Source organism: Convolutriloba macropyga, chromosome 4, assembly GCF_964194025.1.
Source record: "Convolutriloba macropyga chromosome 4, txConMacr16.3, whole genome shotgun sequence".
NCBI classification, from domain to species: Eukaryota; Metazoa; Xenacoelomorpha; order Acoela; family Convolutidae; genus Convolutriloba; species Convolutriloba macropyga.
The window spans coordinates 56495118-56508090 of NC_134471.1; the positions used below are offsets into that span (position 1 = coordinate 56495118).

Genomic DNA, 12973 nt, shown 5'->3' on the forward strand with positions numbered 1-12973 from the left:
CTGCCTAGAACAACAGAACTGACGGAAGTCTATGTTCGGATTAACTTGGATTCTATGCTACAACTTTTTTACTCTGAATGGTAGTTACGACAAAAATTAACGTTCAGAGAGAAATGGTTGATTAGAAAATCAAAGCAATTGATGGTAGAGCGTAATAGATTTTTGAAGGATAAAGATTATTAAAAAATTTTTGATCTAAAAATTAACTCATTATTTTTAATGACAACGATTGCAAATATTTTTGAGTTCCCAGGGCCTCAGTTTCCGCTACAGATGTCTGGCGCGTGTAATTCTAAATCAAAAAACCTTTGTTTTTACTAAGCAACGAAAAAAACTTGTAAACTATTGCATCAAATGACTTGGCGTTTTCGATGAGCTTAGACGAGCATTATTGGGAATAATTCTATGAATGGCTTTGGCTCAAGGATATATTTTATTTGGCATTTTCCGTCGTTTCACTTGATAGCAGGTTTCTCGACGACGTAATAAATTTTGCAGGTGTTTTTCTTTCCATCTGTTGGCTGTTTTGTTTTACCATTTGTTTCTTCTTTTCAAAATTTTAAAGATAATCAACTTTTTCTCTAAAATGTTATTCTAGTTATAAGTTCATTTTTTGAACTGTAATTCTTTTTGGCTCTACCATTTCGGAAACAAAAACTTCTGATAAGGTTAACCTGTGAGCCATGTTTGCTTCATCCAATCAGTTGTCTCCTATCAACTTTTTTGCTGTTTAAAAGCTTAGTGCTGTTATTGGGAATGATTTATTGGCCAAGTTTCGATTGAGACTCAATGTAGAACTTTTTTAAAAAACAACCGCGATTTATCGAGTTATAACCTCTTTTGCCACTTTTTGCCTGTTTTGAGTTTTTTGGCAGTTCCTTTGGCAATTTAAACTGTTCTAATTTGACGGAGAGTTTTAAATATTTGCATACTAGGCTACTAAAATTTTGAATTGAAGGGGAAAATTTGTAGAAACGAAAAACTGGTAGAATAATAAAAAGTGTTCTTTATTTTTTTTGAGAGACCAAAAGTACACGTTTACGGTTTGTTGTTACGGTTGTCAAAATTAATTTTTTTTGACTCAATATAACCAATTGGTTTCAATAATTTAACCCTTGACACTCAATAAATTGCCTTAAACAATATCGATAGCCAAAGTCTTCGAGAAAGTTTTAAATACCTTCCACAAACAAGAGTTTTCTGAATAGATTGTGAATTTTTTTTGTTGCTATAATGCATCTTTTGATTAGCTTAACGCTGCTTCTAAGGACCGGTGGCATATAAATAAATCCGGGACCTGTTTTAACTTATAATAACGCTATCAGAATGGTCCTAATCGCATTTTTATTTCATAGAAACCGTTCTGTGTGAGTATGATGATGAAAACATTTTCAATCCCAATAAAGAACGATACTCCTCTCCAAAATTTTGTAATGATTGAAATCTGTTTACGGATAAATTCGAAAATATAATAGTTTTTTTTGAAAACACCAACATGCTTTCCCTTACTTATAAGTCCTACCGATAATCCCAATAAACAAAGTAGCACTACATTTTTGTACCAACTGGCAGTTAACATTGATATTGCATTTACGCAAAACTAAAATTTGATTCTTGTCGTTGGTTATAATAACCGTTTAGATAGCTTTGAATGACCTACACTTGAAACAGTAGTACATACGTATAATTTGTTTATCGAGAACCACACAATTCAGACTGGTGTAGACCTGGGCAACAACACCAAAAGCCTTGTTGATTTCATTATTTCTGACGGTTCAACTGTAATTAACCATGTAATTTGTGATAGCCTTATAAAAAGTGATCACTTTGCTGCTCTTAAGTATGTTTAGACTTCGTTTAGAAACTGAAAAGATACCAGTTGAGAAAAAAATAGAATTAGATTAGGAACTATAATGCAGTTGATTTTTAACACTGCCTAGAACAACAGAACTGACGGAAGTCTATATTCGGATTAACTTGGATTCTATGCTACAACTTTTTTACTCTGAATGGTAGTTACGACAGCACTGTCAAAAAAGGTTCCTTTTAAAAATTTTTGGGTCATAAACGACAAAAATTAACGTTCAGAGAGAAATGGTTGATTAGAAAATCAAAGCAATTGATGGTAGAGCGTAATAGATTTTTGAAGGATAAAGATTATTAAAAAATTTTTGATCTAAAAATTAACTCATTATTTTTAATGACAACGATTGCAAATATTTTTGAGTTCCCAGGGCCTCAGTTTCCGCTACAGATGTCTGGCGCGTGTAATTCTAAATCAAAAAACCTTTGTTTTTACTAAGCAGCGAAAAAAACTTGTAAACTATTGCATCAAATGACTTGGCGTTTTCAATGAGCTTAGACGAGCATTATTATTGGGAATAATTGTATGAATGGCTTTGGCTTATGGATATATTTTATTCGGCCTTTTCCGTTGTTTCACTTGATAGCAGGGTTCTCGACGACGTAATAAATTTTGCAGGTGTTTTCCATCTGTTGGCTGTTTTGTTTTACCTTTTGTTTCTTCTTTTCAAAATTTTAAAGATAATTAACTTTTTCTCTAAAATGTTATTCTAGTTATAAGTTCATTTTTCGAACTGTAATTCTTTTCGGCTCTACCATTTCGGAAACAAAATCTTCTGATAAGGTTAACCTGTGAGCCATGTTTGCTTCATGCAATCAGTTGTCTCCTATAAACTTTTTTGCTGTTTAAAAGCTTAGTGCTGTTATTGGGAATGATTTTATTGGCCAAGTTTCGATTGAGACTCAATGTAGAACTTTTTTTAAAAAACAACCACGTTTTATCGAGTTATAACCTCTTTTGCCACTTTTTGCCTGTTTTTTGGCAGTTCCTTTGGCAAATTAAACTTCTAATTTGACGGAGAGTTTTAAATATTTGCATACTAGGCTACTAAAATTTTGAATTGAAGGGGAAATTTGTAGAAACGAAAAAATGGTAGAATAATAAAAAGTGTTCTTTATTTTTTTTGAGAGAACAAAAGTACACGTTAACGGTTTGTTGTTAAGGTTGTCAAAATTAATTTTTTCAGACTCAATATAACCAATTGGTTTCAATAATTAAACCCTTGACACTCAATAAAGTGCCTTAAACAATATCGATAGCCAAAGTCTTCGAGAAAGTTTTAAATACCTTCCACAAACAAGAGTTTTCTGAATAGATTGTATTTTTTTGTTGCTATAATGCATCTTTTGATTAGCTTAACGCTGCTTCTAAGGACAGGTGTCATATAAATAAATCCGGGACCTGTTTTAACATACAATGACGCTATCAGAATGGTCCGAATCGCATTTTTATTTCATGGAAACCGTTTTGTGTGAGTATGATGATGAAAACGTTTTCAATCCCAAAAAAGAACGATACTCCTCTCCAAAATTTTGTAATGATTGAAATCTGTTTACGGATAAATTCGAAAATATAATAATTTTTTTTTGGAAGCACCAACATGCGTTTCCGTACTTATAAGTCCTACCAATAATCCCAATAGACAAAGTAGCACTACCTTTTTGTACCAACTGGGAGTTAACATTGATAATGCATTTACGCAAAACGAAAATTTGATTCTTGTCGTTGGTTATAATAACCGTTTAGATAGCTTTGAATGACCTACACTTGAAACATTAGTACATACGTATAATTTGCTTATCGAGAACCACACAATTTTGACTGGTGTAGACCTGAGCAACAACACCAAAAGCCTTGTTGATTTCATGATTTCTGACGGTTCAACTGTAACTTAACCTGTGAGCCATGTTTGCTTCATCCAATCAGTTGTCTCCTATCAACTTTTTTGCTGTTTAAAAGTTTAGTGCTGTTATTGGGAATGATTTATTGGCCAAGTTTCGATTGAGACTCAATGTAGAACTTTTTTAAAAAACAACCACGATTTATCGAGTTATAACCTCTTTTGCCACTTTTTGCCTGTTTTGAGCTTTTTGGCAGTTCCTTTGGCAATTTAAACTGTTCTCATTTGACGGAGAATTTTGAATATTTGCATACTAGGCTAATAAAATTTTGAATTGAAAGGGAAAATTTGTAGAAACGACGAAATAGTAGAATAATAAATGTTCTTTTTTTGCAAGACCAAAAGTACACGTTTACGGTTTGTTGTTAAGGTTATCAAAATTAATTGTTTTAGACTGAATATAACCAATTGGTTTCAATAATTAAACCTTAGACACTCAATAAAGTGCCTTAAACAATATCGATAGCCAAAGGCTTCGAGAAAGTTTTAAATACCTTCCACAAACAAGAGTTTTCTGAATAGATCGTGAATTTTTTTGTTGCTATAATGCATCTTTTGATTAGCTTAACGCTGCTTCTGAGGACCGGTGGCATATAGATAAATCCGGGACCTGTTTTAACATACAATGATGCTATCAGAATGGTTCGAATCGCATTTTATTTCACAGAAACCATTCTGTGTGAGTAAGATGATGAAAACGTTTTCAATCCCAATAAAGAACGATACTCCTCTCCAAAATTTTGTAATGATTGAAATCTGTTTACGGATAAATTCGAAAATATAATAGTTTTTTTGAAAACACCAACATGCGTTTCCGTACTTATAAGTCCTACCAATAATCCCAATAGACAAAGTAGCACTACATTTTTGTACCAACTGGCAGTTAACATTGATAATGCATTTACGCAAAACTAAAATTTGATTCTTGTCGTTGGTTATAATAACCGTTTAGATAGCTTTGAATGACCTACACTTGAAACAGTAGTACATACGTATATTTTGCTTATCGGGAACCACACAATTCAGACTGGTGTAGACCTGGGCAACAACACCATAAGCCTTGTTGATTTCATTATTTCTGACGGTTCAACTGTAATTAACCATGTAATTTGTGATAGCCTTATAAAAAGTGATCACTTTGCTGCTCTTAAGTATGTTTAGACTTCGTTTAGAAACTGATAAGATACCATTTCAGAAAAAAATGAAATTGTATTAAGAACTATAATGCAGTTGATTCTTAACACTGCCTAGAAACACAGAACTGACGGAGATCTGCGGTCGGAACAACTTGGATTCTATGCTACAACTTTTTTACTGTAATTGTTAGTTACGACAGAACTGCCGAAAAACGGTCCTCTAAAAAATTGTTTTGTCATGACAAAAATTATACGTAAAGTGACAAATGGTTGATTAGAAAATCAAAACAACTGATGGTGGATCGTAATAGGTTTTTGAATGATAAAGATTATGAAAAGTTTTTCGATCTGGAAAACCGTTTCACTATTTTCAATGACAACGATTTCAAGCTGCTTCTTAGTGTTAAGGTCCTCAGTGTCCGCTACAGATGTCTGGCGCGTGTAATTCTAATTCGAAAAATAATTGTTTTTACTATACAGTGGAAAAGACTGTCATGAGGCATTTAGGTACTGTACAGAATTGAATCGGACCATCAAACATCTCTGCGTGGGCTGTTGAAGACCCAAGCTCTGTTATTGTTGCGCATCCAATTTGTCTTGTCAACTATTGCATCAAATGACCTTGTTTTTTCAGTGAGTCTGAAAAAACACATAATGTACAAAAAAGACTGCCCTGAAAATCCTATTAACTCTCTCGCAATTTCCATTACTCCGTGCCTTTCTAGAACGGTTAAAACCATGTTAAAGAATCACATTTGTCAAAACTCTCGCGACAACAATTTCCTAAGTAAATATCAATCTGGTTTTTGGAAAATTCATTCAACCATCGATTCCCTATTTTTCAAAGTTACTTCAGCTATTTCGGTTTTTGAGCAGCTGTTCTTGACCTATCAAAAGCTTATGATTCCATCGTTTACTAAATTTTTGGATATCAAGTTGGACAACTTGGGTTTTGGTGAAAGCTCTGAAAATCTAATGAGAAGTTTACTTACGAACTGCCGCCAATCTGATTCTACTGCATATCAGACGAACTAACGCTTCATAGAGGTGTACCAGAAGCAACAATTTTTGGCCCGCTGTTATTTAATCTGTACGTTAATGATAAAAGAGTTGACAACGAAACTGAACTTGTACAATATGCTGACGATTCGGTTATTTTAACTTTGGATGCTTTCCTTGACAAAATAAAGGTCGAGTTCGAACAACATGCCAACAAACTAATACTAAATTTTCATGAACATCTCTTAATAGTTAATACCCCAAAAAATGAATTGATATTTGTTGAGAGTAAAAAACAACAATTAATTTAAATCCATTTCCAATGGACGAAAAACCTGAAGTAAAATTTTTATGGCTTCATATAGACAGAATTGCAACTTTTCAAAGTGAAGTAAAACATATCCTACGAAAAATGGCTCAAGAAATAAAAACAATTACGCTCTCAGGAAATTGATTCCTCGGAAATTTTTAGGACTCGTCCTAAATGCCCTGTTTTAAGTCATCTGCTCTACTCAGCAGTTATCATTCAATTGAACAAAATCTAATTGTATCCTTAGAAAATTAGCTAAACTGGGAGTTACGGGCTGAATATTTTAGGAAAAAATTGAATCTCTTCGAGATTTTAATTGCAGTCGGAATATACTCCACGTAAAACTGATTTTGCAAACAAAAGGATTACAATAGTTTGAGAAACGAAACAGTTAAGATCTGCTTTTGAACTGTTATCTATACGTCCATTTATCACTTGGAGTCTTCACGAGTCTAACGGGACAAAAATTGTTCTGGAGTCTTATGTTTTTCTATCAAAATGCAAATAGCAATACTCGATTGGAATGAACTACGAAGTAAAATAAAAGTCAATCAAGACAGAAATTCCCAAACAACTTCCATCTTTCTTCGAAACGATTTCTCTTCACAACAAATCAGTACTAGCTGAAGCCACTACAGAAAAGGATATCTTTGATATCCGAGAGGCAAGTGGAGAACAAAACAGGCAAGTTGGAACAAAAGTGTGGCTTTCGTATGGTATGAATTTAGTCAAAATTGGCAATTGCTTGATTACGCTAGCCAAAAAACGAAATTTAACCGAACAAACACGAATTACACTAAGATTTTTGGAACACTTTGAGTAATAACCAATTTTTACTTTAATTTTGGAGTTTATACTTTGCTCATCGCTATATGTTAACATAACGATACAGAATTGTAGAACTGCTATATAAATATTTCTTCATTCTGAAGACCTAGGCCTAAACATTGAGACGCAAAATGTTCAAATTTTATTTGTTGAAAATTGCTAACTAAACTTGTTGACTAGTCAAACAAACTTGACAAATTTAGTTCGTAGAACGCAATCGGCGTTCTAAAGTATAATAAGAGCTTTAATTATTAAATATCGAACATACTTATCCTTGTTAAACTCGTTTATTTCTCTCGACCGAAGTTTGAATCAATTATTGTAAATGTTTTCTTTTTTTTTGCTTTACTCGACTGATTCAGTGCCTTTTCCTCACTTTTCTTCTTCATTTTTGAGTGATCTTAGTTGCTCTAATTGTTTGTTGCTAACATAAAAGCTATTGTAAGTGTTTGAGGATCAAAGGCGTTGTAGCTGAGCGGTGAAGATTTCAGAGGACTATCCTGGAGGGCGCGGGTTCGCTTCCCAATGAGGGCGGAGCTTTCGCACCCATTAAAAAATTTCTGAGCTTCACCCTCAGTTAAATTTGCACCCGCCTGTCGTTCGAGAGCAATTCATCCGACATTAGTCGGTTTATCTTTTAATTATGTATCTTTCGTTTTCTCCCTATCTATTTTGTTGCTGATTAATTTTCGTGGAATAGGAGAGCCTGAGCAATTGCACTTACATAACAGTCGTAAAAAATACACAATACAGCAGTCAGTATACATACTGAATGGGTAAAGTAGTAAATATCAAGTATTCTAGAGTCATGGATTCTTTCCAGTTTTCGCTCTTTTTACCCGAAATGCTTCTGAGCAAAATTGAAACTTCTGACTCTGTTGACATGAATCTGAAAGAATGTCGTTTATCATTTGGGGATGCAGCAGAATTACCGGGAGATGAGAATCAAACAGGAAAATTGCGGATTTCGAGAATCTGCTCAAGTTTGCCGCAAGGCCCGATTTTTATCAAAAATGAATCCAATGTCTCTAAAGCAGGTCTCAAACGTAGTCATCCAACTGTTCCACCCGTTAAGACAAGTTTTAAAAGGCAAGCACCAGTTTCGGCCAATCAGGTTGCTCCAAAATCTGCAAGTATTGCTTCTGCGCCGAAGACTCAAATGTTCGCAGAATGCATTATTGACGGAGAGAGGATGTTTGTGTGCGTTAAATGTGCTTATTCAACGAAGGTGAACAGTAACATACACAAACACTATCGGTAAGTACCGGCGTTTGCTAACGTAAAAATATTCTAGGAAAGAAGATTGCCTAATTCAAGGTAAGAAAAATAATTATCTATTAATACAGGTAAGCAAACTTTCTAATCGAGATTTTTTTTCTGATCCGCTTGGGAGTCAAACTTTGCAAAAAATTTAAACTTTTAAACTAAAAAATCTGAAGAAAGGTACTCTGAGCATGAGTTTTTTTTTGAAGTTGCGTCCTTACTGGATGGCTGTGTTCGCGATGGCAGTAACAGCAATCCAAAAGCAGACATTGCCCACTGTCTCAATGTGAATTTGAAAATTTTCTTTTCATTGTGCGTTCATGTAATGTAAATGTGTTAAGTAGTTTGGTATGCTGCTCTTAGTCCTTCATAATTAAGCGTACGAAAATATTCGAACAGTGCAACGATGCAAATCAGTTTACTAACTCTTTCTCAACAAAATGGCACTTTAATACGATGGAGATGGCTAATCTTCCGTTGAAAAGTCTGCGCAGTTTGGTTTAGTTTCCAACTTTTTTAGCCGAGAAGATAATTATGTAATACACAGAGTTGCGTGCAATTTTATGCAATGAATTTCAAGGGATTGAATTTGCAGATGTACAACTGTTAGTCACTGATTGATCTAGGTTTTAGTAAAAATGAGTAAATGAACTTTCTTTGCGTATTTGAAAAATGTTTCTTAGCGTATTTGAGAGAAAATAATGTAAGATTTATTGAAGTTTTTTTAATTGCTGGAAGAGCTGAGATATCATTGGCTTTCTTCCGGCTTTTTAAGTGGAAAGAATTTTATTGGGGGCGCCATCCTTCTGTTGTCCTGCTCACACATTTTAATTTTCGAAGTGTGTGAATGATGGTCACGCCTAGCATCAAATTTTTTCAATAATTTATAAGGAGAGTAAATAGACGGTGTTTCAACAAGAATTTGGATTTGCGATAAGAGCTTTTTTGTTAACTTGCGGCAATTTGTTTTGTGATTTAACTATTTTTCAAATTTTTAACTATTTTCCAAAGCCATTCCTGTTCATTTAAACATCATGTTTGTTGTTTAGTCAATGTGAAAATTCTTTGCTTTGTAGTAAAGGTGTGCTGGTATGTTTTTTTACTTTGTGAAGTTTTTTTTTGTTACAGCCTTTGACGTCACCGCTCACTTCAAATCAACTTCATTAAGGCAATTTACTTCATTCATGCAATTTACTTCATTCATGCAATTTACTTCATTCATGCAATTTACTTCATTCATGCAATTTACTTCATTCATGCAATTTACTTCATTCATGCAATTTACTTCATTCATGCAATTTACTTCATTCATGCAATTTACTTCATTCATGCAATTTACTTCATTCTTCCAATTTACTTCTTTCATGCAATTCACTTCATTCTTGCAATTTTGACTGATTTGTGTGCGTGGCGTTATTTTTCACTCATGTTGGGTTCAGTTTTTTCCATTTGGGTGATTAAAATAAGAAATGAATTGTTCATTTGGGTGATTAAAATAAGAAATGATATCTCGCAATAATTGAAGATTCTATGAGGGCAGCTAGTAAAATTAACTACAAGTTTTTTTAAGTCAAGTTTCAGAATCTTCTTTGTGGCCTGTTTTTCATTGGCATTTTGAGACTGCAGGAATTTGGGAATGGAATTTTTGTCGCAGCTGTTTTCTAACAATCGGCCAGCTATGTTCCAAAAAGTTTTCGCCAAAATGTTTTCGGCAATCCGATCTTTGGTAAGATTGCCGATACAACTCCATCTGCTTTGGAGAAAAAACTTTGATCAGCTGTTTAATTATTTTGTATGCGAGCAATGTTTTGTATAAGGGCCGAATTTTATCTAGCTCAGTTGCAGCTAGATAAAATTTATCCATAATTTTATAATGAAACTACCAATTTTGTGCAGGAGAGTTCTGTTAGTCAATGGTCTTTGAAATGGTCAAGTGAAATCAGTAGATAGGTTCTTTTAGTTCTCGAAAGAGAGCGATTGAGATCTGTCATTGTTGAAAGTATGTTATACATCTACAAACAAAAAGAACGACAAATACAGAGAAAAATTGCCAGTATTATTAAATTTTTGCAAAAAATTGGCGTGGAAGCCGTTAAAACGAAAAGCAATGCACTAAAAACAATAGATATGTTCAATTTGACCTATCATCAACAACATTAATGTGATATGTGATATGTAAATAATGAGAATAAGTAACAAATAGACAAAAAGTTATAGCAAAATTCATAGTTAAAATTTATCTGTATTTTAAACATTTGATTTCAACGTAATGGAAAATTTAACTATCAACTAAAATCAGTAAGTAGGTTCCTTTTTACCCATAATAAGCCACTAAGACCTGCAATTATCCAGAAGTTTCATAAGACTGCAAAGAGAACGACAAAGAAAAAATCCATTAAATCCTGCAGAACACTTTTGAAGCCCCTAAAATCATAATCTTTTCACTAGAAAACTGATGTGTTTAGATGCGCTTTCTTTTTAAATGCCAGCAATTGGATATCTGAACTTTCAATAATGCTAACTATCAAAGCCGAAAAATCTTAGTTAAAACGTGAAACCGCTATAATATCATATTTTAACCCAGTATTTGAAACCAGCGATGCGACATTTTGCTGACTTTGAGTTGCAGGTTGACCAAAAAAGACAAAGTTCCAAATCTCAATACTCCTTTTAAAAGTCAAAACGACCATTGGCTATCGATTTTAAAAAACTAGATCGATTTCCTTGGCATTTCTTGGGAAGCCGAATTTACCTGTCAATAGCAAGCCTTGCTCTGAATTGTTCTGTTCTGTAATTAACATTAGAAGAAGCAAAAAGTTTTTATCAAAAAAACTGCGATTGATTACAACCGAATTATTTTTGGACTTAAAAACAACGATAAGACCAAAACTGGCCTTGCTAATGCGGTAAGTTCATTAGGAACACGCAATTGCTCCGAAACGCATTAGGAGCACGCTCTTCAGATATCCAATTGCTGTTCATTAGGAACACGCTCTTCTATCATTAGGAGCCCACAATTGTTCCGAAAATATTAGATATCAATAATTTGAGAAAAAAGTCGATACATCAAAATTAAATGATGTATTTGGATAATTATCGAGTTAATTTACCCAATAACCGGCAAAATTTCAACTCAAGAATACTCTCAAACTTAGCGCAAGTAAAACTAGCCCTCTTCAGAGTTATTAATGATTGTGTCAGCAGTGTTAGGTGTTGTAATCCGGCAAATTCAAACGACATCGACTAAAGCTTTTTTCGTACCGTTTTTGATTTATATAGGCTGAAATTAAAAATACTTTTTGGCCAAAGAATTTTATGAAGCAGTTCAACAACACTCTTCTATCTTAAAAGTTTAAACTATCAACGCTACTGTAAACAATTTAACAGCAGAGTCGGCAAAAAATGGCGTACAAAAATGGCAGAAGTGAACAAAAACATCGAAAATCCGTCAAATGTCCACAAAATTTTTAATCTCGATCACTCGTCCGTGGAAAAAACGAAATTCAAAAAAAATCTTCTTAGTTATTTGTTAATGATGAATATATCGATCGGGCAAAATTGACTGAACAAAAAACAGAGTATATACTTCCTCCCCCACCGAAGTGGGTAGGAACAAAAATGATAGTTTTGTAGAAAGTTGTGCAAATAGCACCTTCAGATTGGTTAAATTCTTCAAAAATGAGATGATGGACATTGAATAATTAAGAAAATGCTAAGCAATCAAATCTTCGTCATATACATTACTTTGAATTGGCTCAATTAGCGCAAATTAAACCTCAACAAATCTGTTACCTTCAATTCAATTAGTTTTTTCGAGGGCTTGAAAGAGTCTCAATCTGTTGCTGGTTCGGGTTTATTGAATCTAATAATGCGGGGAATTTATCCCGAGTGTATGTGAGCCAGAAATTAAGTCAAACTTTTCCTATGCCATGTTTTATAGGCAGAAGCACAGTGAGAACCTGCCCACATACAAATGCACAAGTTGTAACTTCTCAACAGCTGACAAAGGCATTCTGAAGAAACACTACATGAAGAGTCATAACATGGCAGACGCCATCGCCAAATTTGCAGTTGACTCAACTGTTCCCTCCTGAAATCTCGTCAGATATTAGCAGCTTGTGAACTGTTTTCCTTCATTTACACAATTTTTATTTTAGCAAACATTAGCCTGTGTGAACAAACTAAAGCATAACTTTTACACTGATTATGGTTTTGTATAGTCTAATAGGCGGTACAGGCCATTTCAATTTATATATACAATTATCAAAGTAGAATTGTCTATTATAGATGGCCATCATTCATTTGGCTGCTAGTATGCCAAACGAATTCTTAGATTGCCGACTACAATAGATGCATCATTGTATACAGTTGATTTTCACCGAATAGTTTGGAGTAAGGATTTTATTTGTTAATTCGAAAATGATGCTTTTTTAGTTCTTAGTTTTCTACATTATTACTAACTTGAATAATTTAGCTCGAAATCAAACTAAGTTTTCTATAAATTATGATCCACAATATAACTCCCAAACTGATCAGATTTCCATGCATTTGAGGGTTCTTCTACATTTTTCCAGAAAGTAGACCTTAAGCGCTAGCTTATGAAGGCTGTGGCGTCTGCTCTCGAACCAAGTTTGAAGCAATTTTTTTCTAACAACGGTCAAGCAAAGTTGATG

The 12973-nt window shown here is 33.7% G+C and overlaps 1 protein-coding gene across 1 annotated transcript; it reads left to right on the forward strand.

Moving 5' to 3' along the window:
• The first annotated feature begins 7262 nt into the window (after positions 1-7262).
• Positions 7263-12766, forward strand: LOC142338542 (uncharacterized). Its single transcript, XM_075388330.1, has 2 exons — positions 7263-8294; positions 12241-12766. The coding sequence occupies exons 1-2, from the start codon at positions 7810-7812 to the stop codon at positions 12392-12394; spliced, it is 639 nt and encodes a 212-aa protein (XP_075244445.1). The 5' UTR covers positions 7263-7809; the 3' UTR covers positions 12395-12766.
• Positions 12767-12973: the final 207 nt, after the last annotated feature.